This window comes from Puma concolor, chromosome D2 (genome assembly GCF_028749965.1).
Source record: "Puma concolor isolate L17-30 chromosome D2, mPumCon1.1.hap2, whole genome shotgun sequence".
NCBI classification, from domain to species: domain Eukaryota; kingdom Metazoa; phylum Chordata; class Mammalia; order Carnivora; family Felidae; genus Puma; species Puma concolor.
In genome coordinates this window covers 52,296,772-52,323,938 of record NC_141677.1, presented here as the reverse complement: position 1 = coordinate 52,323,938, position 27,167 = coordinate 52,296,772, and the positions used below count along the sequence as shown (strand labels likewise).

The 27,167-nt window shown below is 40.8% G+C and overlaps 1 protein-coding gene across 1 annotated transcript; it reads right to left on the bottom strand.

Moving 5' to 3' along the window:
- On the bottom strand, positions 1-27,167 carry RPP30 (ribonuclease P/MRP subunit p30). Its single transcript, XM_025918115.2, has 11 exons — positions 27,039-27,167; positions 25,322-25,377; positions 24,646-24,702; positions 23,926-24,000; positions 20,334-20,405; positions 14,070-14,159; positions 4,880-4,996; positions 4,272-4,301; positions 3,839-3,876; positions 3,377-3,456; positions 1-196 (listed from the first exon to the last, which is right to left on the bottom strand). The coding sequence occupies exons 1-11, from the start codon at positions 27,118-27,120 to the stop codon at positions 87-89; spliced, it is 807 nt and encodes a 268-aa protein (XP_025773900.1). The 5' UTR covers positions 27,121-27,167; the 3' UTR covers positions 1-86.

Genomic DNA, 27,167 nt, shown 5'->3' with positions numbered 1-27,167 from the left:
TAAAGCATACAAAGCTTTTATTTCCATTGTGGTGGACGGACTACCAAATGGAGGAAGGGAGCGCTGACAAGGACTGGGGATTCTTTTCAGCCCTCACACTTGGCTTTCTTGCAAGCTGGAAGAGAATCATCATCTGCTTCTGATGGCCGAGGTTTCTTCACTGTGGAAATAATTCCAAAAGCAGTTTTTCTAGTTTCTATAAAACAAACAGGCAAACCATAGTGTTTAAAGTTAAGACATGAGTGAAAAAGAGGTGGTTTAACAAGTTTCACACCCTGTGACTTTGCCTTACAGTATCTGTAAATGATAAAACCAGAATGAATGGCTATGGATTCTGATGCCATTCACCATTACTACCTTCTCCCCCCAAGGTAGATAAACATCAGTATATTATTTACATCTAATTCCCTTTGAAGGGATTACTCAAGGGTAAAACTGCAGGGCAGGTTCTCCTTAACGGTGCATCCATGGCATCTTCTGTAGCCAGGACCCAAGTCACAGACCTTGGCGCGGCAGACGCTTTATGCGTGGTAGAAAAATGAATCAAGACAGCAAGGTCAACAGTCAACTGAATCGCTCCCATGGTGATTATGTGTGCTCACTTCATTTGACAGCACGTACCATATCTGGGTCCCTCACTAGGTCATCAATGTACCTCTGAAGAATCAATCGTATTGTACGGTCAAGCTCCCAGCAATGCCTGTTATCTAACAGGTGTTCAATAAATACTTGTCGAGTGAATGAAGAAAATCAAGCTCACGTGTTTATCGATCTCTTGTATATTAGTGACAACAGAAAAGAATGGGAATTATGAGATGTTAGGTCAGGCTGGCAGCAGAGTTCGACTTAAATCTACCCAATTTCGGCTCAGAATACACTACTGGGCCAGGCAGAGATACCTACCTAGTGTTTCTTCCTACCGTACACTGAGATAAGCACATTAGGGGCAAACGTAATAGAAATGGAGGCACCCAGAAGAAGCTGCATCTGCCTGGATGAATCAGGAAAGTATTGTAACAGAAGTAACACTAGGAATACAAAAGAAAGAGAGAGAGAGAGAGAGAGAGAGAGAGAGAGGAGAGGATTCCTTTGCAAAAGTATGGAGAGAGAAGTAGGAAGGGCCTAGTATGTTTAAGAGGCAATAAGCTGGTGTGAAGGAGGAGTGTGAAAAAAATTAGGGGGAAACAGGGCAGGAGGGGGAGCTTGTGAAGAACTACCATGCCATGAAAACACAGATCCAAATTTAATCCTTATGAAATAAGGAAGGACTAGGGAGGAGAGAGATCCATTAGCACCAAAGAAGGCGGAATCAGAGTAACTTCATGAACATAAATTTAGTTAAGAATTATTTCTTGTTTGAAGTAATAAAAGTAAAGTTAATTCTAAAGAGTTACGCAAGCATTACTTTCTCATTTACCAGGATTAATTTACCAGGTCTACTAGATCTTTGCCAGTTATTTAAAGCATTTTAGTTTATAAAAGGGATAGAACTTCTGTCAAGGTCATTAAAATGCCAACTTCCCCTGTCCCTTCTCTATAACCTCCTTAGAATTGCTCTTCACTGGTTTCTGGAAGCCCACAGGACCCACCTCATTCTGATTCCCCATAACAAGCCTTCCAGTGTTGAGTGGCAGCTACTACGTGTGCTAAGTCTTCTGTTTTCCAGGAATGCATTCCAGCACTGCTTTTAACACTTTCTCTTATGAGGTTTCCAAGCCCTTTCAGAACCTACTGACCATCTTCTAGAAGTGCTCCCGTGTACTGCTGCCCTTCTGACATGTGGTGCTCAGGATGCTACACATCAGCTGGGACCTCATCTATGCAGAGGGTAATGAGACTTTGAATCCTCTTGCTTCAGATTCCTTTATTTCTTCTAGTGTAATCTGAAGCCGAATTAGCAATCTTAGGAACCCACCACACCACAATCTAATACTCATCTCAATGTCAACTAAAACCTGGGTAACCATACTGTCTCCTCTAGATGTGTTGATAATTCTGCAGGGACAGCGGGCATACACTGGGACTGTCACACTAGGGTGAAGATGACTGCTACCTTGAAGTCCATAGGGCTTCCTTTAGTTTAGCTTCTAGAAAAGCCGAGCTTTATGTATGACCCATGTTGAATAGTTGAGTTTTTTAAAGTCAAAGGCAGAACTTCATATTTTTCCCATTATATGTTCTTATCAGTTTCCCTTTCTTGTTTAATCTATTTTGGAAAACCAATTGTTATCCAAAATCTCAAGGATTCCTTATGTTCATTTAAAACAGACAAAAATAATGGCAGAATAACCAAACCATGAACCAACTGTTCCCTAATTTCAAGCAAATCTTGATGAAGTCCTAATTAATGTGGCCATTCCCAGAGCTAATGTGATGGAGTCTAGGCCATATAACAATCTCAAACTAAAAATGTTGAAAACTGAAGGAAAATCATCTAATTCGTGGTAAGGCAATACAGTACCCAGTTCTCCCAAGTGGAGATGAGATCATTAAAATCTAGACACAACAACACGGGCCTCAGTAACTCACCTATTCATATGCCACATAACCTCATCTACATGTAGCAACCTATTTCTGAAGTTTAAAATTCATCTAGGTGATATCAAGTAAACTGGCTCGTGACCACTACTACTAATGCTAAAAATCACGAAATGAAGATAGGACAGCAGATCAAAGTGTACATTTTTTTCTTTTAATAAAACCTCATTTTCATTCTCCAAAGTCTTGGCATATCAAATACTTGTGGTTTAATTTTTATCATCTGATGAATAGGAGGTTCCGTGGCTTCAAGTAGGGACATTAAGGTGAGGAGGTAGATATAGGTAAATGAAATGTGAGTAAAGAGTATATATAGTGAGCACATAGGTGAGCATGTAAACAACACGTGAGAAAAAGAATCACGAGTTGTAATACGTGTGAAAAATGACTATTTGGGTTTGTTGGTTGGGTTTCGAAAATGCATCCGCTGTTTTGTGTTCCTAATAAATGGCTTAACATCAATTTTTCATGTTTCAGTTCTCTAAAACAGTGATTTTCAGCAGGGAAGCATGCCCCTCTGGAGAGAAGGCGGGGGAGAAAAGGAAACTAGAAGCCTATCGAACTGTAGACAGGGATACACACACACAGAGCTGGAAAAACACATTCCGTCCTTATTTCTGTAACACAGGCTATATTCATTCCACAGACTACACAGAGCAAAGCCCAAAATGAACGGCAAAAAGCGTTGACAGGTATAGTTAAAACAAGCTGAGCGAAGGCGACCCTGAAGGAACTCTGCAGAGCAGGACGGTAAAAGCAAATATGGCTCCGCTGTCTGATAACAAAGACTGGCTCCTAAAATGCCCATTTGGTGTCTTTATTGGAAGAACCTGCTCACCTCCGTGTAGAAGCGCTGCTCGGCAGTTGGTGGACACGGCAGCCCTGGCATCACTCTCAGACAGCCCGAACAGCAACCCTCTGGTGGGGCCATTAAAGCTTTCAACCCAACATCAGCCAAAGACAGGAGATGAACAGAAACAGAACTGCCAAGGCCAGCCCAACCTGCTCACGCCAAGAGACTCTCATTCTACAGCAGCTCTCAGCCTGAACGGAACAGGCATCCGCAAGGAGACCCGCTCTAAGCTTCAAGAGTCCCTCATTCCCCTTTTTCTACTTCACCCTTGACCCAGAAAACAAAAGGATGAGGTTCTCTCTGGCCTGATGTAACTTGCTTTTGAAGCTATTAATTGGTAACCTTATGGTAAAAGGTTAAAAAAAATCTTGCTAAACCGCAATAGCACATCAAATTCCAAATTTCCTAAAAGAACATTTCAACAACTTCTAATTCAGAAAAGGATACAAGTTCGCCACATCGTATGGGCCTCTTATTTCTAAAGGCTAAAATAAAATGAAAAAAAAAATAGGAGAGAAGTTATTCATAACATTTCAATGATTTTACCTGCAGTAAATTAACAGGATGCTTAAGCATCCAAAAATACAGAAATCAATTGCATAAATTTCAGTTCTTATAATTTTGATGGTTTTCTTAAGTTGCTAAAAGTTTCTAAAAGACTCTTGAAAGCATTTTAGAATAGCACAAAAACAAAATTTCATATAAACAAAAATTGTAGCCCAAAATGAATGGGGATACATTTTACTCTTCAGCAATTACAATGAGCAAATGCAGTTCAACATGAAAATACACAATAAAGATTCATTACACGACTATTTTAAATTTTCCTCCAGATTTGTAACTTGAAAAGTGAAAACAAAGTACTCAAAAGCAGACTTACCCTTTCCGCAGCACTAGACAGAATTACATTCTACAGGACAGAAAGTGACCAATATTATTAATCTTAGATAAATGTAAACCAAAAAAAAAAAATTGAAATCTTCTAATACAAGTAACCAGTAATCACTTTATAACATTTTAAGGCTCTACAAATACCAACCGCTTTTAAAGATAAGGTAAAAAATCAAAGTCAAAGAATAAAAGAGCTTATCATTAACAGCAGCCTATATATAACAAGAAATAGAATAAGCCTTCCCACCAGATCTTAGAAAAGATTAATTTGTTTAAAAAACTAGTTGAAAAGGTCATATAATCTTAATTGAACTCACTGATGACAAACTAGACCATTCTTTTCACAGTAGGTAAACTGCAAATTCCTTATTGGAAGATAAAGGGTTTCAACACATCTCACCACCCCACCTCATGTTATTTTCCTTCGATATTTTTCTTTCCCTTAAAATTTTCAGGGCTCAGTGAGATGAGAGAATTTGTTTCTGGGCCTCAAGAATTTTGTGCTTTAGGGAAAAGGAATTCGTTAAACAATTCTAGTGTATTAATAGTAATTAACCGCTAGATTTGAAAAAACATCCAAAAATTATGGAACCATACCTTTCCTTTGCAGACCTGCATCAAATTGAGGGCATTGGAAATTGTGTACCTTCTCATTGTGGAATCTTTGATGGCAGGGCTGTAGACAAGTTCAAAGCCCACACCTCGGTCAATTGCCTTCACAGGAAATAAAGAAAATAAACCGTCCTGGATAAAAACACACTGCCCTACTTTATTTTCACTAAGATTCTCCCTCATCTTCCTCCTCAACCCCACCGCCCACCTCCTGCATGTCAAGGTACAGCCTTAAACAAAGGCAGATTTATGCCCGGATGGCACCATCCACAGGAGAAGGTAGGTATGTGGCTCTGTTTGATCAACAGTTCATCTTGGCTGTGGAAAAGCTGACTTTATATTAACAGGAATCATGGGGAGGCTACGGAGAGCAAAGTCCCAGGGCAGGTAGCAGATGGGCCATTCCTCCATGAACTATTAAAAGGAAAATGGAGACATGCTCCCTATACTTAGGGTAAATAAACTATTTGCAAATATAATAAAACCAAAAAAAAGTAATTTGACCCATTAATGAAGAGACAAAGAAATGAAGAGCTGAAAAAAAGCTCCAAGAACAGGGATGGGAAGACATCTCAGGTAAGTCAATTATTACATACGCTGAATGAAGGAAGTAGTGTGAAGGAAGTGCCAGGCACTGTGCTAAGAGTCTTCTGCATATATATTTAACCCTTATGATACCTTTATCAGGCCTTGTGGCACAGACTGCTAACTGCCCCCAGTATCTGTTCTCCCCTACTTTTTTTTTTTTTTTTTTTGGTTCTCTCCTTTTTCTTTATTTACTAATAGAGTCCCTGAGTTTTGGCTGGGCTCATGGATGCCCAACAAAAAAGACAGAAGAAGGGGCACCTGGGTGGCTCAGTCGGTTGAGCGGCCGACTTCGGCTCAGGTCATGATCTCGCGGTCTGTGAGTTCAAGCCCCGCGTCGGGCTCTGTGCTGACAGCTCAGAGCCTGGAGCCTGTTTCAGATTCTGTGTCTCCCTCTCTCTCTGACCCTCCCCCGCTCGTGCTCTGTCTCTCTCTGTCTCAAAAATAAATAAATGTTTAAAAATTAAAAAAAAAAAAAAAAAAAAAAAGATGGAAGAAACCTGGGCTCTTGACGATTTCGCCCAGATCACCAGACAAGCTTGGCCTCCCACGCAAGGAAAAGAAAACTTCTTTCCAACTTAAGGCATTCTCAATAGATAGGCATCCACAGGTAAGAAAACAGCCTGGAAGGAGTGGGAACAATTGAAATCCACCACTACACTGTTTATCTTTTCTGAGGAGCAAGTCAGTTATCTTCATCCATTCACAACAGATATGTGTTAAGCCAACCACGTGTGGAAATGGTGAGCAAAAGCTAACATGGCTCCTCCCTTTTCCGAGCTTATAGTTTAGTAAGGGGACTATCAAATAATTACACAACAGCACAAAACTTCCAACTCTGAGAAGTGCGATCAAAGAGAAATTCAGGAGCCGGTGAGGAAGGAATTGAGGCAACAGTAGAGAAAGGAGCATTTTCAGAGGGAGGAGCACATGGAGAGGCTCTGGGTTGGAGGGAGTATGGGAGCACTGGGAGGAGGCTGTGGGCTGGGGAAGACAGAGTGAGGGGGCCCCTATGGCGGGAGTGGAGGCTAAGGAGGATGGGAAGGGCCAACTGTGCAGGTCGTTAGGACTGGGGACAGGACACAGCAGTGGGAAGCATCTGAAGGATGCTACCACGGGCAATGGCAAAGTCACTCGGTTGCAGCGGTGTTCTGAATGAACAAAGGAACGACAGCAGGCACAAACCAGGCAGTACGGTCCAAGCCTGTGTGTCTGGCAAATGAATTTCTATCACCCAGAGGATGAGTTGGGGGTGGTGGGCTATGGCCGCTGGAGGTCTACTCCCGAGTGTCCACAGGGAATGGAAAAACCTGTCTTCTTCCAGAACTGGGAGCCCACCTTGATTTAATTCAGGCTCCAACTTTCTCTCCCTGAACAGACACTGCCTTTCTCCCATCCCCCAATCTTCTCTTCACTTAACTTGGCCTCCTGCCTTAAGGCTCTGAGATTTTATTTTAGATTTCCTTACATATCTGATATTAGTTAAAATTTACATGCTCTTTTCCATACTGCAACCTTCCCCTCTCCCCTTTTCTGACAACTTTTTCCCACTCCTAATCCTTGGGCCTGTGTTGTTTATTTCCAGGAATGATGTCTGTTATGATAGTCTTTGTGCCATAGTTAAATATACACCTCACTCCTCCTGCCTGTCTCGTACACTTCTTTGAGAGCTGGTGTCATGGTACTGTGTAAAACATGTAACTGTCTTTTATATAAAAAGTGTTTAATATATGTATATTCTGAGTACACAGTAGCTTACAGAAAAGAGGTTATGTGATAATGCTGCTCACCAAGGATTATTCATATTAAAAGGAAACAGGGTGAACTTGGCTAATTATTCAACAGAGAAACCAAAACACTTCCTTTAGTCATACTTTCAACTATCCCGTTGGCTACTTCTTTTACCAGAACTACTAGTTAGCCAAAGAAGCTGACATTTTTTCTTCATCCTTCTGTTTGCTGAACTAAAACACAACGCAGTTGAGTAGAGAAGAGGGGAAATAAAAAGATGTGGGCGATACACACAACTGGGTGATCAGGTCATAAAGTATTCCTAACTGTATCTAAAATTTTAGCTCCCACTGGGGATAAGATCAAAATTAAAAACTCCTCTTTTTGGGGATGGGAGGAAGAAAAGTGACAATTATCAGCTTAATTAGTTTCTAAGAAAAAAATTGCCTTTGCTCTTAGTACATTAATCAAGTTTGCTTTTATTTTTTATTTTTTTTTGTTTATTTCAAGTTCACTTTTAAATAGCTAAAAGTCTGATATAGAAATCATACATAGTGTGCTATTCAAGGCTGTGAATATTTCCTTCATAATACTACCGTATTTTAAATTTTTAGATAGATAAAATACAGACTCATTACCTGGGCCTGCTTCTAAGACCATTCTAATGTAAATTGCCTTCCGCTCATCAAATGATTGTTCCTAACAGCCTCTTTTATGAAGAATGACATTGCCTGCCTGATTGGCTTTTGTTCATATCTCTGACCAAGGTTCTGGAATAGGCAGATGATTAGATTTCTTTACTAATGAAAAATAACAGTCATAATGACACTACAAACCAAGGGCAGGTGTGTGATACTCAAATCGAGAAATACTGGTGGTAAAATTCCAAGAACTAAGCAAAGCTTAAGATGACAGGAAGAAAACAGGCAGTTGATTACTAGGACAATATACGGATTCTCTGTTAATTTCATAAAAATTCTTAATTGAATTCAAAAGGATTCAACACCCTTTTGGCGTGTCATTTATTTAAGACAGGTAATTTGTTCATATAATTCACAAATGAAAGGAACATAAGAAAGCAGTATAAAGGGGCGCCTGGGTGGCTCAGTTGGTTAAGTGTCCAACTTGGGCTCAGGCCATGATTTCATGGTTCATGAGTTTGAGCCCCACATCGGGCTCTCTGCCATCGGCGCAGAGCCCACTTCAGAAACTCTGTCTCCCTCTCTCTCTGCCCCTCCCCTGCTCATGCTCTCTCTTTCAAAAATAAATAAACATTAAAAAAAAAAAAAAAGAAAGAAGACAATATAAAGTCTTACTTGTACCTCTGTTCCCATCTGCCCCATCCCCACCTCCCATAATTTCTATTAATTTCTGTGTCTTCTTCCAGAGTGTATTCATACAAATAAATATGAGCAAATATGAATATATGTAATCTTTCCTCTTACTCAGAAGGTAGCCTACCACATTCTTGTTCTGACTCAAAGGGTTTTCCAGGTCAGCTCATAACTTCTGCACTGCTTTACAGCTGCATAGTATTTCATTTTAGAGGTATGGCATGTAATTAAACAAGCCTCTACTGACAGATGTTGGGTTGTTTCAATATACTTGTAGAATAAACACTAAAGTGGATTGCTGGGTATTATGGGTTGACAACATACCATAAAAGGTATGTTGAAGTCCTGGCCTTCCGTACCTCAGAATGTGACCTTATTTGGAAACAGCGTTGTTGCAGATGTAATTATTGAAGATGAGGTCACTGGCGTCTACTGGATGACTGGTGTCCTTACAAAACGATGACCATAGGGAGAACACACTGAGGACAAAGGCGGAGACTGCAGTAACGCAGCTGCAAGCCAAGGACTGCCAGAGATTACCAGCAAGCCCCGGAAGCCAGGAAGAGGGAGAAAAGGATTCCCCTACAGGTTTCAGAGGGAGCATGATCCTGATGGCATCTTGATTTCAGACCTCTAGCCTCTAGAAGCGTGAGACAATGAGTTTCTGTTGTTTTAAGCCACCCAGTTTATGGTACTTTGTTATGGCAGCCCCGGAAACTAAGACACAAGGTCAGAACGTAAAGCATTTGGGATTTTGATGGTTGTCGCCAAATTACCCACTTCCCAATAGCGATCGTTCCAATTTACACTTTTCGAAGCAATGCTGAGAATGCCTGCTTTGCCTCAACCTTATGACACAGCGTATCATCAGACCTCTGGGTTTGTGCCAGTTAGGTGATTTTAATGTGAGTTTTTCCTATTCTGATGAATTTAAGTACCTTTCGTGTTGGAGAGCCATCTGTATTTCCTTTCCTGTGAAATGTCTTTTTCATTTTCTTAATCCATTTTCGAAAAGGGATTGTTCATCTGGCTTTCTTAGCTTCTCTTCTAGGAGCTCTTTATATATTAGAGAGATTAGCCTTTTGTCTCTGATCTAAGGCCAGTCTGTCATTGGTCTTCTAATTTTCTTTCTGGTTTTTATGCCACACAAAAATTTTTGAGACCGGCACGTTTGCTAGCACTGGTGGAAGCATTGGATCGATAAAGCACTCAACACACTTAGGTTCATAATATGTGTGATGAAAAAGAAAGTTTACAGAGCACTCTCACCCAGCTCAAGAATATATGGCATGATTCCTGGAACAACTTCACCGCTTGAGACACTATTTACTGGACATTTCTCAGTGGGGACTAATGGGACCACGAAGAGAGAAATGTATCACAGTTAAAGGAAGTGCTGAGAGGAAAACATCAGAGAGCAGAACACATACAAGCACCGAAATAACTCCATAGACTGGAAGTCATTGTTGAATGCCAATAACATAGAAAAAAAAAAAAAATCAAAGCGAGGGTAAAAGTATGTACTGCTTAAAAAAAATTCTTCTCAAAAACCTGAATTCCTAAAGATCACATTTTGAACTATGAAATTATTCTATGCTTAACAAAGAGCTCTGCTGGAAAGTAATTTTAAATAGCATTTCCCAGTGGGAAATGATAGATTTAGAATCAGAGCTGAATACAATTCCCAAGTCAACTTTTGAGAGAAGAGCCACAAACTACCCGAGTCTCAATTCCTTATCTGCATAACAGAGGTCACCAACATCTACCCACCCAGCAGCTACTGGGCTAGAGCAGGTGAGTGCGCTTACACCATAAGTTAATTACAAGTCATCTGATTGTCCAAGAAGAGGAGCGGAATTCAATTTTTTTGAAATCCAACTATCACATGGTAAAGTTGTGGTTCCCATACAAGTTACCCAGGCTCCAGAAGAGGTTTGTAGATTTTAGAGGAAATCACATAATTGATATCATGGTGCCCTAAGCACGTGGTGAAGACAACTGAGGGGTTGTGAGCTGTAAGTTGTACAAATGGAGTGCTCTGGTGTGCTGCTCTAACCCCTCCTTCATAATCCCAACCGCCTTCTTCTTCTGTCTTTATTGAGGAATAACTGACAAATATAATCGTACATGTTTAAAGTGTACGATGCAATAATTTGGTACACATATACATTGTGGAATGGTTACCAAGATCCACATAATTTGTACAGCCCTCACCTGACAATTAACGTAGTCAATACTTTTTTTTTGGTGAGAATGCTTGAGATTTACTCTCAACAACTTTCAAGTACACAACGCCATTCCTATGAACTGTAGTCACCCAAGTACATTAGATCCTCAGAACTTACTCTTCCTATAACAGAAAATTCGCATCCTCCCATCATCCCAGCCTTTTGAGCTGATAACTGTCCCACGGCTTAAAGCCTCTAGGTAAAGGACTAGTGAATAAAATATCTTAATGCTTTTCACCACCACAAAGAGAAGAGTACAAATCCTATCCAAATTAAGACCTGTGCCCCATAGAGTGATCCTTATAAAGCCAACCTATCAACTTCTCATGGCCAAAGACAAGTTTACTCTCAAGTCCAAAGAAGCATGCAAGGATTAAGACTTAAGACTTAACGGTTACCCACATACTACATGTTCCATACTTTCGTGGTGAATATTATTTCCATATTTTGATGTAAACACATTGCTCCATATCTAGAATAGCTATTATGAGATACAAATAACACATACACATCCATACAACTCTCATTCCCCCTGAACAATAAGCTAGCTACCTTATTATATGTTTCCAGTTTCCTCTTTCAAATGAAAAATGGGTGGTGAATAAATTAATAGGGACTTTTCTGCCTCCTGACCAATTCACACCACAGCCTACTCCTACACTAGATGAAGACTAAAAATAATCTTGCACAGCCTTTCCTTCCACTCCATCATCTAGTTTTTATTAAACAACATATGTAAAATGTTCACACCAGATTTTTTAAAAAAGCAGACACTATGTTAAATACTGCACATCCCTCTCACTTGTCAAATTTTTACTTTTCAGAATTCTTAAATTGAAGTATGTGGGAATTAAGCCAAAAATATCCATCAGTTTTCCTGAACTTACAGATGGAACCGGACAGTGGACTGTCCTAGTGCCACTGTCCCCAGTGCCATCCTCCTCGTGCTGCCCCAGTGCCCCACTTCCCTCCTGGCCTCTGCTTCCTGCCACATACTGACAACCTGCTCAAGACTAATGATGAGCAGGATTTATCCATGTTACACGAGCTGCACCTTAGGAAGCTAAATTAGACATATATTCATTCCACTGACAAATTTTAGGAAGTATCCAGCATAGGCAAGATATTAGGGTAATTTCAAAAAGGCCCAACCCACAGGTGGTTCTCTCTAGAGGCTCACAATCAGGGTTGAACAGTAGGGCACATTCCAAAGAAACGAAGTGAGGGGCGCCCGGGTGGCTCAGCTGGTTGAGCGTCCGACTCTTGATTTCGGTTCAGGTCGTGATCTCACAGCTCATGAGTTTGAGCCCTGCATTGGGACTCTCAGCTGGAAACGTGGAGTCTGCTTGGGATTTTCTCTCTCCCTCTCTGCCCCTCCCCCACTTGTGCACACGTGCCCTCAAAATAAACTTAAAAAACAAAAAACAAAAAACTGAAAGCCTTTACCAAAACAGCCACTGAGAAGCTTTCCACTGTCATGGGGCGTGAGGAACTGTGTGCGGTGCACTGCTTTCCAGACCACAGACCTGGCCTTAGAATCCACCACATGCTACTACGTCCTCCCAGCGAAGGACACGGTTGGTAAAACCATACGTGGGTTTACTCAGGCCAAGGCCTCTGGAAAATGGCCTTCCTTGTTCATGAAGACGAAGAGAAAGGTAAACGAGTTGCAAGCTGAACAGCAACTGCCAGTGGCTGCACCTCCTAACTCTAGGGGGTGCCGTTTACGTAGAAACTGGACCGGCGGGTTGAGGTTGGTAAAAAGCCTTGGCAAACCTCTAGAGACTGGTACCTCTGGAGAGGAACAATACATGAGGCCAACAAGACTGCCGTCACCTTGGGTGCTGTATTCGTCTGTGCCTTTTACCACAGGTAGCTGGGGCAGAGCAGAGATCTCATCTGACGGGGTATCGACCAGACCAGTGCCAACCCCATGACTGAAGGGCTGCACACCTTCTCCGTGCTGGCCTTCATTCTACCACACTTCATAAGCGAGCTGCTAAACAATATAGATCTCCAGCTCTAAAATGTGATGATTTGGGGTTTTCTCTTACGGTCTACTTATTTATCTATAAGTACCAGTAAGAACATGGGATACAATGATTTGAGCTTAATAAATACTGTATGTTCAGTAGCACTCTCTATTTATCAAAAAAGCCATGGTTTATAGCTTCCCCTTTACATATATGACTTTAAAATTCTGAGTACTTTTCAAGTTTTTTAGTAGCATATTTTTAGGGGTAGAACATAAGCCAACTGAAATTTTTCCACACGGATTCAATTTTTGCACACCACATAGATCAATGTTCTCCTCTCACTGTCTCCCCCTATTCTTGGCATTGAGCCAATTCCTTAGCAGCGGCGACAGCAAAACAAAACCCAACGAAGTTGTGATTCTACAGAGACAAAAGAATAGGGGAGTTATCGATCTTGAAAAAGTGCATACATTTTTAATTTTCCAATTCTGACAGGACTGGGCATGTCATCTGGACTGTCTGCTGAACCCTTTTTCTCCTTCAAGAGTAGTTTTGGAGAATGGGAGACAGGTTTCGAGGCTGCAATTCTAAAATAACGTCCTAAGCCTCCCGCAGGATCTGGCTGCCCAGGCAAACAGCTGAGAGCGTGCTGACCTGCCGGCTATTGATGTGAGCTACTGCCACCTTTATGGTGAGAGAAGACGGACAAGAAGGTGTGACAGACGGAAGATAAACGGCAGGGAAAAACAAGAGAAGCTACGTAGAAAGGGAATGAGAAACCTTCTATCGCAGGGGAAGGAACAAACTTCCCTGCACACATGGCCGCCCTCTTAGGTGATTATAAAAGTAACCCTGGGGCTTTTGTGCGAAACAGCAGGCATCAGTGCAGATTTTCACTGTGCTTGGACTTTGCCTATGGTGCTTTCCGTGCCCTGCTCCTTCCTGTTCCTACCCGTCCTAGCTCACTGGTGCCTCAGGAACCCTCGATGTATTTTTTCCCCCCTACCTCTTCGTTCTCAACTGCCCAGTCCCCTTCATGTTCCACATTCAGGCCCTAAGTGTCTGTCATCATGGCTATCCTTTTAAGAAATATCCTTCATGAACTCGGGTTTCTAAAGCCTTTTAAAAACATCTCAATAATTTACTGGATAGTTTTTAAGTTCCCTTTCTACCTTTGGTCAGCTTCCAAAAATAAAATCCTCTTTTCTAAACCGCGTTTGCTTTTTCCTTCTAAAGAACACTAGTTCCTTTTGCCCCTTTTCCAGTTTGTTAGTGCAAATTTGTACAGATTCACATGTGGAATGGAAAGTATGACACTTACCACATTAATAGGGGGTCTTTTGAAGTAAAATGGTAGTTTCTCTGTTACAGTTATGCAGACTAAATCCACATCTAAATGTGTACAAGCAACCTGTCAAGAAGAAAAAAAATAGGTAAAGCCAAAGGAAAAACTGGTTCACCTTAAGAAATATGGTTGTACTTGATTTAAAAGAATATAAATAGACGTGATTCACTCCAGAGGCATCATAATGGTTCTGTGTTGAAATGTGTCTGTCAGTGATTAGCCATTCCTTCACGTTTGGGTGAAAGGTCTAATTGTAGTCTAGCTGAAGCAGTGATATGTCCACAGACCATCTCAACAGACGGAGCCTAGAGACCCTCTAACTCATGGTCTGCTACATAAGGATGGGTTGCTAAGAGAGGCTCAGTTTCTGGAAAGTAACTTCAGATTGTTCCAGAAAAGAAGCAATTAGTTGTTCTGAAATCCAAGGGGGAAAAAAAATAAGCCAAAGGAATATAGGCATGGTCCATTTATTCCACAGATTTATTTTTGTGCCAGGAATTACCCCAGGCCTGTGGCTACCATCAGTCTACTGAGTGGCTGGAGGAACACTAACATGGCCCTACCAACAGCATTCTGTTCAAATTCTCACAGAAATAGTCTGCATAAATGGTCCAAGCAGAGCTGTTACAAATCAAATGATACTGAATCCATTTTTCAACTTTTAGTTTCCTTTTCCTTTGTTCTAATTTTTGCTCTTATTTACTGATCAATAGTCAGCATTTACTTCCAAAAGGCTTTAGAAATGGCTTACCAAGAACAAAACAAAACAAGTAGATAAGGAAAACAGGATAAATGGAAAATCAGGGAAGCAAACAAAGCTGGGGAAAGGTTACGAGCATGAGTATAAGGCCAAAACCACTGCTAGAAGATGCAGATCTGGCTCTGACTTCACCATGACTTGATTTACGGTGACAGAACTGGCCATTTCATACCGTGTTAAAAATAAGCCTTACTGACAGTGTGGTGCATATAGGCTTGATGAACAAATTCAAACTGCCAGGATGGCTATGCTGGCAAACCAACATCAGGGACATGCACGGAGGGGAAGGACAGGGTAAGGAAGAGGGGTAAAGAACATGCAATAATGTCCCCGATATGACTGGCCTGGCCTTCTACCAGTGACAGGAATGTCACACCTTGCCTTTTTTCTTCAGAATTCCCACTTTGGTCATTCCTACCCCCACAGCAGGGCTTTAGGAAGCAAGCAGTGATCAGAGACTGGTTGGCTTTAGACAGTCATAGTAACTTAGTAAGCCTGGGAAGTAATGCTGTTTTGGCAGAAACATTTGGCTTATAAAGAATCTGCCCCATCCCAAATGCTACAGCTGTCCAACTCATAAAAGACTCATTGAAAATTTGATAAGAATGGATGAAAAGCTCCGAACAGAAGACAAAACAAGTTCAGCTTCTGGTCACCATTTTCAAACTACCAGAATAGCAAAGATCAAAAAGTTCAGTAATCCATTGCTAACAAGGGAATGAATAAACAGGCACTCGCTGGGTCTTTAAATTAGTACGGGGTCTTGAAAAGCATTTTAGCAAAAGGTATCAAAATTTTAAACACACATCAGCAATTTCACCTGTAGGAATATATCCTATAGAGACCCTCTAGAAATATATTCTATAGCCATCTGCCCTACAAATGCTCGAGAATACTAATTAGTGCAAGGACAGTCACTGCAATATCAATCACAAAAGACACAACTAAATATCCCTCTATATTAAATAAATTACAGTCCCTGTAAACAATGGAATATGCTGAGTCCTTCAAGAGAATAAGGTACATCTCTAATTGATATTATGGAACCATATACACTGTTAGATGAAAAAAAAAAAAGGATGGTGTTAAGAAGGGAAGGAGGGAGTGGAAGGAAGGAGTAAGTAAATATCTATTTCTAAGATACACAAAAGCTGTTAGTAGCGGTTGCCTCTGGAGACAAGGGACAGAGAATTTTAGGTAGGAAGAAAGCGTACTTTTCACTGCACACTGCTCTATATTGTTTGAGTTTATTATCATTATTTTTCATTTAAAAACAGATTCACTTTTTAAAAGTCTGTTAAGCATTCTTCCCCACAATAAAGCTAAATTAGGTTACATTTTAAGTTATGTATTGCTTTTTCCCTCTCTTATGTAACAGCAGCTAATTCAAAAATATCTCTTGTGTTGGTGTAAATACGTGTATTATAATAAACGCTCAGTTGCTCCATCTAACACCTCAAATGTAAAATGTCTCAAGCCGAATTCTTTTGTTATTTTTCTATTAATACAACTGTTTAATTGATACATTTCGATAACTATAAAATAAGAGCTAATTTCACATTATAATGAAATACTTTCCAAATCATTAAAATGGACTAAATTTTGTTCAAGTAATATTTGCAATTAAGAACTCTATTATGGTGGTTTTGGCAAGTTGCGTATGAATTCATATCAACTGTTCTTCACCTTTTTTTTTTTTTGGCCAAGGACTCCTACAAGGATTTAAGGGGTTTGCACGTACCCCCAGATACATTTACCTTTGATTCTATGAAACAAGGGAAACAGGAGGGTAGAGATTCAGTCTTCCCCAAATCCCCTTCACAGGTGTCAGTTTAATACATGGTGGTACTTTATGATAAGTAACATGCAAGAGAGAGCCAGACTTACCCAGGGAAAAGAGAGATGTCCATAAACAGTACCTCTCAATCTAAAGTGTGTGTGTGTGTGTGTACATATATGTACGTATGTATGTAAATATATATATACAAACTCCATTTATTTAAAATGGAGATTACCAGGCCTTCCTCCCAGTAATAAAGTCAGTAAGTAGGGCCTAATAACCTGCATCTTACAAACACCCCTATCAATTCTGAAGCTGGTGGAGTCAGGCTACAGCTGGAGAAGCACTGCCTCACAAGGTACTCTGTCTCCTCAAGGGCCTCAGGTGTTGGGAGCAGACTCTGCAACACAGCTCTTCAAAGGGTAAGGCACGGATTTTGGAAGGAAGAACTAAACAGAACTTCTATTTCCATTTACTTTTAATTCATTCTCTTAAAATCTGTTTTGTGTGTGTATATTCTTTCGTAAATCACACTGATATAATGGAACATACAAACAATTTATATGAAAATAAACATACACGTACTGGGGATGAAGGTTCAGTATCTTTTTAAATCGATAGGGAGACCACTTTGGCGACCACTGCACTAAATAACTTGAATTCTCCTCGCCTCTCCTCCAGTGACTTTAAATCTCAAATGGGAATAACTAACTCAAAAGTTCCTGAAGCTTCTATAGAACACTGTCTGCCAAATTCCACTGCCATCTCCCATCCCAAGAAGCCTCGGCTAATGGACTCCCCTCACAATCTTTCATCTCTGCCTTATCCCCTGGGGTAACTATGGAGAGGGAGGGTTTATCCATGAGACATCTTCCAGACACTCAGAATGGAAAATCATATGTTATTTCCCATGGAAACAATGCTATTTAAGGTGGTTAGGTTTTAAACTACTAATTGTTAACATATGTGTGTGTGTTTGCTTTTATGACTCATTTTAGAGACCTCAGTTTTAGAACATTACATCTACAAGGACGCTTGTTTAAATTCTAGATAATCAACTTAAAAACCAAACAAATAAAATCCCTTATAGAATACAACCTGTTAAGGAACAAACTGCTTGCATCTGACCCAATTCCAGACCGTGACACACCTACGTTATGATTAAAAGAAAAATGTCTTTTTTAAATTGATTTTCTGTGGAAAACAGGGAGAGTGCTAACTTCAACTCTGTCTTAATGAATGGGTAAGATCTGGACAGAGAAGAGGAAGATGTTCCAATTTCAAAAACTGTCACCACGTCACTTTCTGAGTATATCTGTATAGTCAATTCCAAATATCTTGCATGTTATTTATAGCTTTAATCATCTCCCAGAGTATTTCTGACAGTTCTACCCACCATATAAAGCAAGTGTTCATGCTTTTGAAGTCACACTTTTGAATAATCTGAGAAGAACAAGGATAGCTGAACCTTGAATGTGAGGGTTAGGGGCGCCAACCCCCCACTTCTGACTCTTTAAAAACTTAACTATGAATAGCCTACTATTGACTAGAAGCATTACTGATTACATCAAGGCCCGATTAACAGGTTCGTATGTTTTATGTATTAGATACACTATTCTCATAGCAAAGCTAGACCAAAAAAAAAAAAAAAAAAAAAAAATTAAGAAAATCATAAGGAAAATGCATTTACTTATACATTTATTCCATGTATATATTGAAATTACATTGTACATTTATTGAATGTATTTATTGAATTACATTGTACATTTATTCAATGTATTTATTGAAAAACTGCATACAAGTGGACCTGTGCAGTTCAAGTCCATGTTGTTCAAGGATCAACTGTAGTAAGATAAAATGGCTAAATGAAATTTTAATGTACTCTAAAACCTAAAGTCCTGGCTTTACCACATACTACCTGAGATTAACAGCAAATCATTTAGCCTCTCAATTTTATCTTCTAAAAAATGATGATAATAAAATATACCTGTCCAGTTTACTCCCGGGATTGTTGTGTTAAAGATAATACATAGAAGTCTTTGGAAGTATATATAAGTGTATGTCTTTTTTAAGTGTTTTGTTTGTTTCTCCAATCACCAGTAAATGGCTATGGAAATGAAAACTGTGTGCTTCAGAATCAGTTCAACAAACAAATGGACAACACAAAATGAGGTACACAGCCAACTTTCAGTCTAGTTATAACTAAGTTGCTGTTACTTAATAACAAAACTAAGTTGCTATTTAAAGAAGCTCCAAGCACCCATGCCTCCTCCTTAGGGTTTCAACACTGAATGAGAGTCTCCTGTGGAACCTGAAAAAAAAGATACTCAAACCCAAGACCTACTAGATCAGAATCCTGAGTAGTGAGAGATCTGACTTTCCTGATTTTTAAAAATTCCACAAGGGCCTCTTGAAAACAGAACCACTTGATCCAACTCATCTTTTCCTGAAACAAAATTCTTGGGAATTACTATAATTGGGTATTTTACGAAGGGAATCGTCAAGAATTTTTTTAAAAAGGCATTCAAAGATAATTTGTGCTGTTTCATTCATTTGTGCTAATTCATTTTGTGTGAATTAATATGAATAATTAAGAATTGATAGTTGCCTTAAAAACTAAATGTAATCACACATCAGCCTCCCTAGTCAACAGCTCCATCTACTGGATAAACTTAAAGGAAAACTTCCTATAATTTTAGAACAGACTGCTTAAAAATTAACCATGCTATAAAATTAAAACATCAAATACCAGTACATTTTTTTCCCTACAATATCCGTTGGGTGGATATAGGTTTGGTAGATGGCTATTTTCTTGCATCTAGATGAAGACAACATTCAGAACTTTCTGCTGTACCTATTACACACAGTAAAACATATTCCTGGAAAAAAAAATTACAGTTGGATTTTTTTCTTTCCTGTAATCACTTAAAATGCCCAGTGTGGAAAAAAAATAAAATAAAATGAAAAACAAAACAAACTAAAATACTCAATGTATTTGGTCTCAATTTGACTAAATGACCAGACATGTTTAACAACCTTTCCTCCTGAGAAGTCATGGAAATAGCTCAACTGTATACTCAAATGGTCAACTGTATACTCAAACAGTCTCTGAATTTTAAAAGTACAAAGGGAATTAAATTCATAAAGGCTCTCAGAACAGGAAGGGTAATAGTAGGAGCAGATGGCTGATGCTGAAGGATTTCAAAGACTAAAGGCTGACTAATCGTGCTGGCATATGGACCACACCTCAGAACATGCAAAGGAGAAAGCTAACAACAGAGAGGAGATCTTTTATGCCATAGTAGAACTTTGCACCTTTCTCTCCTCACAGACAGCAGTGAGCAGCATGGAGGGCAGAAACTGAAGTGATTTCTGAGCTAGAAAGAGACGGACCAATATTTACCTAAGGGCAGTTTCAAATGGATGAACGAATAAGTGAATGAAGCAGAGAAAAAGAAACAGAAAAAAACCCAGAGGGACTCTTTCAATCTGAGCCTATAAAATATCCAGCAAGATGAATAAAACAAAACAAAAAACCACATGCCACCTAAGCACCCTCTCATGAAATTCCAGAATTCCAAGTGTAAATGAAACATCTTAAGTTTCCAGACGGAGTGAAACAGGGCACCTGCAAAAGCACAACATCAGACTTCTTACGTAAAATAACAAATCCTATTTTCTTTCACTAACTGTTACTTACATGGAATAGTTTTTCTGTCTTTGGAAAAACAGCAACGATATCATACAGCCGGACCCTTGAAGACGTTGCTCTCTGGCAATACAAAAAGAATGTTATTGTACAATAACGACGAGTACACACATGGAATTCTGACTCATGGCCTAGCTGCACTTACATTTCAATCACGCAATACTTCTTATATGCCATTTCTGCTTTGTTTTGCATGCTGACAGAAAAGACTGCCTAAGCACATGAGATTTTAGATCCCACCAATTATTCTCCTTCCTACATTGTTACACTGTGACTGGGTACCAAACTGTGCTTGAGATAGAAGAATCAAATTGGATAGCTCTTGCTCCTACAAGGGAGTGGAGGAGCCTGCCACACGGTGAGCATCTACTGTGTGCGGGGCACGAGGGATACAAAATCATTTAAGGTGTACCTCTGCTCTCGATGAACTCACCATTTTTTTGTGAGACAAGAAATACACGTACTAAGTATGATACCATCAGGTTCACAATGAGAATACTCTTAACTAGAAGTTGAAATGCTAGATGTGCAAGAATATACCTGACAGTCCTAGGACAGAAAGGGAAGAATACTGGGGTGCCTGGGCGGCTCAGTCGGTTAAGCGTCCGACTTCGGCTCAGGTCATGATCTCGCAGTTTGTGATTTCGAGCCCTGCATCAGGCTCTGTGCTGACAGCCTGGAGCCTGCTTCAGATTCTGTCTCCTCTTCTCTCTGTCCCTCCCATGCTCATGTTCTGTCTCTCTCTGTCTCTCAATAATAAATAAACGTTTAAAATTTTTTTTTAAAAAAGGGAGGAATATATCAGTTAAAGAGTTACTGCTTAAAAACGAAAATCCCGGGGCGCCTGGGTGGCGCAGTCGGTTAAGCGTCCGACTTCAGCCAGGTCACGATCTCGCGGTCCGTGAGTTCGAGCCCCGCGTCAGGCTCTGGGCTGATGGCTCAGAACCTGGAGCCTGTTTCCGATTCTGTGTCTCCCTCTCTCTGCCCCTCCCCCGTTCATGCTCTGTCTCTCTCTGTCCCAAAAATAAATAAACGTTGAAAAAAAAATTAAAAAAAAAAAAAAAAAAAAAAACGAAAATCCCCAACTTAAGCTGTATGTGTGTGTATATGAAAAGGCTGGAAATCCACGCAGCTGACCCCTGAACACGGGTTTGCACTGCACAGGTCCACTTACACATGGATTTTTTTTTTTTTTCCAATAAGTATACTACAGAATTATAAATGCATTTTCTCTTTCTTGTGTTTTCTTGATAACATTTTCTTTCCTCTGGCTTATTTTACTGTAAGAATATGGCGTATAATACATATAGCATACCAAATGTGTGTGAACTGTTTATGTTATCAGTCAAAAGTCATACACGGATTTTTAACTGTGTGGGGTAGGGGTGGGGTGTCGGTGCCCCCAACCTCAGTGTTGTTCAAGGGTCAACTGTATACTCAAACGGTCTCTGAATGATGGGATAATATGTGATATTTATTCTTTGCCTGTTTGCACCTTTAAAATGTTTACTTCTTACTTTGTAAAAAGAAAAGGCACTCTAAAAATCAGAAGACGAAAGAGGAGGGGTGAAGAGAAGCTGAAGCAGACAGGAAAAGCTGCTGGGAAAACCCATGCTAACACAGGGGAGCTCCTGGTCTTAGGAAAGTCCAGATCTAGGATTTTTTGCCCTCTACTTGGCCTCTCCCAATTGGAAACGGGACAAAAAGGGGCCACCAGGATATTATGGTAACAAGAAAAAATGAACGTGTTTGTGACCCACCAAAAGTCAGCTCCTTTACACCTACCTGGGCCTAGAGAACCAGACCCCTGCCTTGCAGCTGCATAAAATCCCCAAGTTTGACTTTCCACAATTTCTTTAGCAACGCTAATCATTATAAAGGAGGCCAGCCTTTCCCTGATGACTCCTTTTCTATGGCAAAGGAGTCTGTTCCAGCTCCCGATAAAACTCAGTTTCTCCGGGATCTCTCTTTCTCTCTCCTTCGTGAGATCCTTCCCATTCGCAGGAGTACCTCCCTCTCCCACCTGACTAACCCAGACAGCAGGTTCTCATCCAAACTTCCCTGTGCCTTCTGTTCCCCTGTGGAGTCAGTTTCTCAAGCAAAGTCAGCATCACACGCCATCTGCACTTCCTCACATCCCTACCATTTCCATGGAGATGGTTTTTGCTAAGGCAACCAAGGAGTTCCTTGGCAATAAATCCAAGACATGTTTTAGCCCTTCTCCTGCTGGACTGCTTGGGCCCACTGATGCTGCTCACCCTTCCTCACTTTGCTCACTGTCTTCCTATTTCTTACAGTCCCTCCTCAGTCTCCAATCCTAGCTCCTCCTCCTCTGCTCTACCACTAAATGCTGAAGTTCCTCAGGCTCTGTCCCAGAACTTCTCTTTATATACATTGCACTTGGACCAGGGATTCTCATCCATTGCCATCACTTCATTTGTTCTCTACAGGGTGACCACTTCCAAATCAGTATCTTTAATCAGACCACTCTTCTGAAGGCTACACCCCTTTTTCCAACTGCGCATTTGACCTTCACAATAATGTTCCAAACATGATGCCCTCACACCTGCTCTTTGTACATCCCTTCTCAGGAAAGGGTACCGCCATCTACCTAGGAGGGTGCTTAGGCCATGCCTGGGGAGTCATTATTCTATATCCAATCAACCATCAAATCCTGTCAACCACCCCCCACCCCATCACTCTGTCCAGTCAACCATCAAATCCTGTCAATTACCCCCCACCCCATCACTCTGTACCCAATCATCAAATCTGTCAATCACCCCCCACCCCATCATTTTGTATCCAATCAGTCATAAAATTCTGTCAATCCCCACCCCCCCACCACCTCACCAAACCTCTCAAATCCACTCAACCCCTCTGATCCATTCCCAATAATGCAAACATCATAATTTCACTTCCTCAGTTAAAACCTTCAAGGGCTTACCCAACTGCTCACCCTTACCTACCTCCCTAACCTCATCTCAGGTTAACCAGCTCACTAGGCTCAGCCCTACTGGTATTGTTTCATTTCCCAGAACACACCATGTTTTCCTTGGATCCAGGACCTGTACATAATCCATCCTGTGTAGGAACACTCTCTCTTCTGCTCAGTACTATGTAACACTTACTGGTTCTTCTGGCCCCAGTTGGAGTATCAACTTCCTTAGGTTGGCTCCCCCATTACACACTCCCAGAGCATCCTTTATTTACTGCCTCCACCTTTTTTAAATATTCCTCACATTTTAAATTATTTGTTTAGTGCCTGTCTTGCCCATTAAACTATACTTCCTAAGTTCAATAACTGTGTATTATTCACAGCAATATCCCCAGCACCCACCTTAGGTCTCATTCATGTAAATTCAGCGAATAGCAGTTGTGAAAGGATTCTTTAATTATGGTATCCCTATATATGTGCCAAGAGTAGAAGAGATTGTTATGCTATGTGGATTCTGAGGACAGGGAGAACAGGCAGGTGTCATGCCCGGGGGCAGGGTATGTCAGAAGGGGGTGAGATGAAAACACTGTTACAACACTGTTCAACCAATACAACTTACAGGGTCAAAAAGAAGCAAAATTAACTTACCAAAACATTGCAGTGAGACGGATCCGAAACGATAATTGTCAATCTAGTTAAAACTTTAATCGGTCTTGATTTTCCCTATAATCAAAAACACTCTATCAAAAAAAGCTCAAAATACAAATGAATGATTTTCCATTTTGAAAAATGGCCATTAAAAGGCACTAGCAATAGGGGCGCCTGGGTGGCTCAGTCGGTTGAGCGTCCAACTTCAGCTCAGGTCACGATCTCGTGGTCTGTGAGTTCGAGCCCCGCGTCGGGCTCTGGGCTGATGGCTCAGAGTCTGGAGCCTGCTTTCCATTCTGTGTCTCCCTCTCTCTCTGCCCCGCCCCCGTTCATGCTCTGTCTCTCTCTGCCTCAAAAATAAATAAACGTTAAAAAAAATTTTTTTTTAAATAAATAAATAAAAGGCACTAGCAATAAAGGGTAGGAACGATCAGTAAAACCTATTCTTCCTTCTCAAGGAATTTATAATATAATAAGTGAAATAAAGACATACATATGTTAAACTACACAATGAGATTCTTTAAAGGTTATAGGACTTCAGGAAAAAAGACCATTAAGGAAGTATTGACTCGATAGTATTGACTTGATTCCTTCATGAAAGGGCTGAGTCTTGATGGAAAAGTAAGGCAGGTAGGAAGGAGCAAAGCAGGTTAGAGAACCCTACATAAAACTGGGCATGTCTGAATAGGTATTATACTTCTTAAGCAACAAAATACCCACCTGTACAATTGGCAAAGTTGTAAAGAGTTCAGACACAGCTATTGGTTTTTCAATTTCCTACAACAAATGATAAACAGTTACCCTAGATTTTACATGTGAATGGAATGAAGCAAAATGGAAAACTTACAAGGGCTTTTCAGAAAAGTTCATTTCTGGCATCCAGAAACACTAAATATATTTTTTGTTTTGTTTTGTTTTGTTTTGTTTTGAAAGGAAGAAAGCTGATAAGCAGAGAAGCAGCTGAGAACATCAATGGATGAAAGGGATGAAAAATCGTTTTTAGACTGGAATAATCTATAAGGTACAGCTGTTGGCCTACAGAGAAACATACATATTTACTAGCATGTTTAAGAAGGAAATCAATTAGTAACGAGTCCAAGTCAGTAAAATAAAAAGGACTAAATACTGTGATTACCATTCAGTCAATAAAATATACTTTTAAAAGTTATTGCAAGTTACTTAATTAACATCAACTCAACTTCAAGAATCCTTCCATCTGCCCTGGTACTTGACAGAAAACTCTGCATCTCCCCCACTGTTAACATACAAAATAAGATAGTGCCAAAGAGCTTGCATTTAAGAAATATGCTCATCTGTAGCTTCTATGTTACCAATATAAACAAAAACAATTGTAAAAGCTGATTATTATTAACTTCAGAAAATGTTCTTTACCTACCTGTTTCTTTTCCTTAAATTCAACAACATGATTGATGGCAACAACTGAATAGCCCACTGAAAAGAAAAACTGAACATTCTTGTTAAATGTAACAACCTCTTTCCTGTACACATAGGCTCGGCCTGACTCAGGTCAAGATTAGGGGTCAAGAGGGACCATGTGAGCTCTGGCTTCAGACTGCCTTCTTCCCAATCTAAGCATTACCACTTACAAGTTACTCAACCTCGAGTTTCAGGTTCCTCAACTATCAAATGGTGCTAACAACAGAACTTCTCTTACACGGCTGTCATGAAAATTAAGATAATAAGCAGAGATGTTTTAGAGCAGGTGCAGGCACAGAGGCAGGGCTCTGTTTGACCTCTATGGTGTATTATTAGCATGACAGCTTTTTTCTCGCTCATTTCTTTTGCTTTTTACCCTTACTACTTCCTGCAGAGGCCCTTTTTCTAGGGAGAAATGGAATAACAACTCCCTCACACCACTGCTCACTTCCCCTTTCCAGGTATCCACCATCAATAGATTGGGAACTCTGTGAGGGCAGGGCCTGCTTTTATCAGCCTCAATGCGGCACTGTTATGGACATTCAGACAACCAAAAATACGTCTAAATCATGACTCCTATCTTCAAGTTATTTAAACACCAATGGGGATGGCAGGATACTAATATTAAAAGATAATGCTTATTGGGGCGCCTGGGTGGCGCGGTCGGTTAAGCGTCCGACTTCAGCCAGGTCACGATCTCGCGGTCCGGGAGTTCGAGCCCCGCGTCAGGCTCTGGGCTGATGGCTCGGAGCCTGGAGCCTGCTTCCGATTCTGTGTCTCCCTCTCTCTCTGCCCCTCCCCCGTTCATGCTCTGTCTCTCTCTGTCCCAAAAATAAATAAAAACGTAGAAAAAAAAATTAAAAAAAAATAAATAAAAGATAATGCTTATTAATGCCAAAAGAGTGGTTCTCCCTCTCATCAGATTTGGTCCAATTCCCTTCCTTCCTTCCCCTCTCAAATAGTTATTGAGCATCCAGTATTTGACAGGCTCTGCAGAACCTCTTTATTTTTAAACCTCTCTATCCTCACACTTTACAGTGGAAGGAAGAAGGCAGCAGTCACGATTAACTCCAATAATTAAAATAGGATCTTCTCTCTCAGGGCTTCTGCTTCCCTTGGATTCAAATATGAGTAACATTCTAACACTCTGGCCATGCTGCTTCCCTCCCTAGTACGACCCCACCACCCTCCCCTTTTTAATAACAGTATTCCAACAATGTCCCCCTCAAGTCCCTGCCCCCTTCTCTGAATCTCCACAGCATTCCCCATCAGTGCACCCGTTTCCCATATTGCTGCGATACTGCCGTGAGGCAGGAAGGTGGGGCGGGAGGTGATACTAAAAGTACAAGCTAAGCATTATGTATAAACTCGGAAGCCCTGGCTTCTTCCATCCATCAGCCGTGGGGCTCTACACAAATCTCCCATCCTCTCAGAGCCTCAGTGTTCCTCAATGTGCAGGAGAGAAGGAGCTAGGCTGGATAAAAGCTCCCAAGTGCCTTCGAGTTTCCCGCGCCCGGGATCAGAGCAACACCGCGGGGGCATCAGCTTCCAGGGACATCCCAGAGATCCCAGGAGACCTGGACGAGGACAGGCCCCGGGCTCTTCCTGATTGTGGCCGATGGTCTGAGGGGCAGCGAGGCTGGGCAGGCACCGCCGCCCGCGCCTGGGAGACTCACGGTGAGCGGCGTTCTCCACCAGCCCGCGCAGCGCCTTCAAGTCGGAACCCGCTCTCAGGTCCAAATCCGCGAACACCGCCATGCTGAAGTCACATGAGCGCCGCGCGCCCGTTAGCGCAGTCGCGGGGC

Coding starts and splice junctions, on each gene's coding strand:
- RPP30 (XM_025918115.2), bottom strand. CDS start 27,120: ATGGCGGTGTTCGCGGATTTGGACCTGAGAGCGGGTTCCGACTTGAAG. Junction 14,160..20,333: donor AGACAGAAAAACTATTCCAT/GTAAGTAACAGT, acceptor TCTTCTTGACAG/GTTGCTTGTACACATTTAGA. Junction 4,997..14,069: donor AAAGACCCCCTATTAATGTG/GTAAGTGTCATA, acceptor TTTCCTGTGAAG/GCAATTGACCGAGGTGTGGG.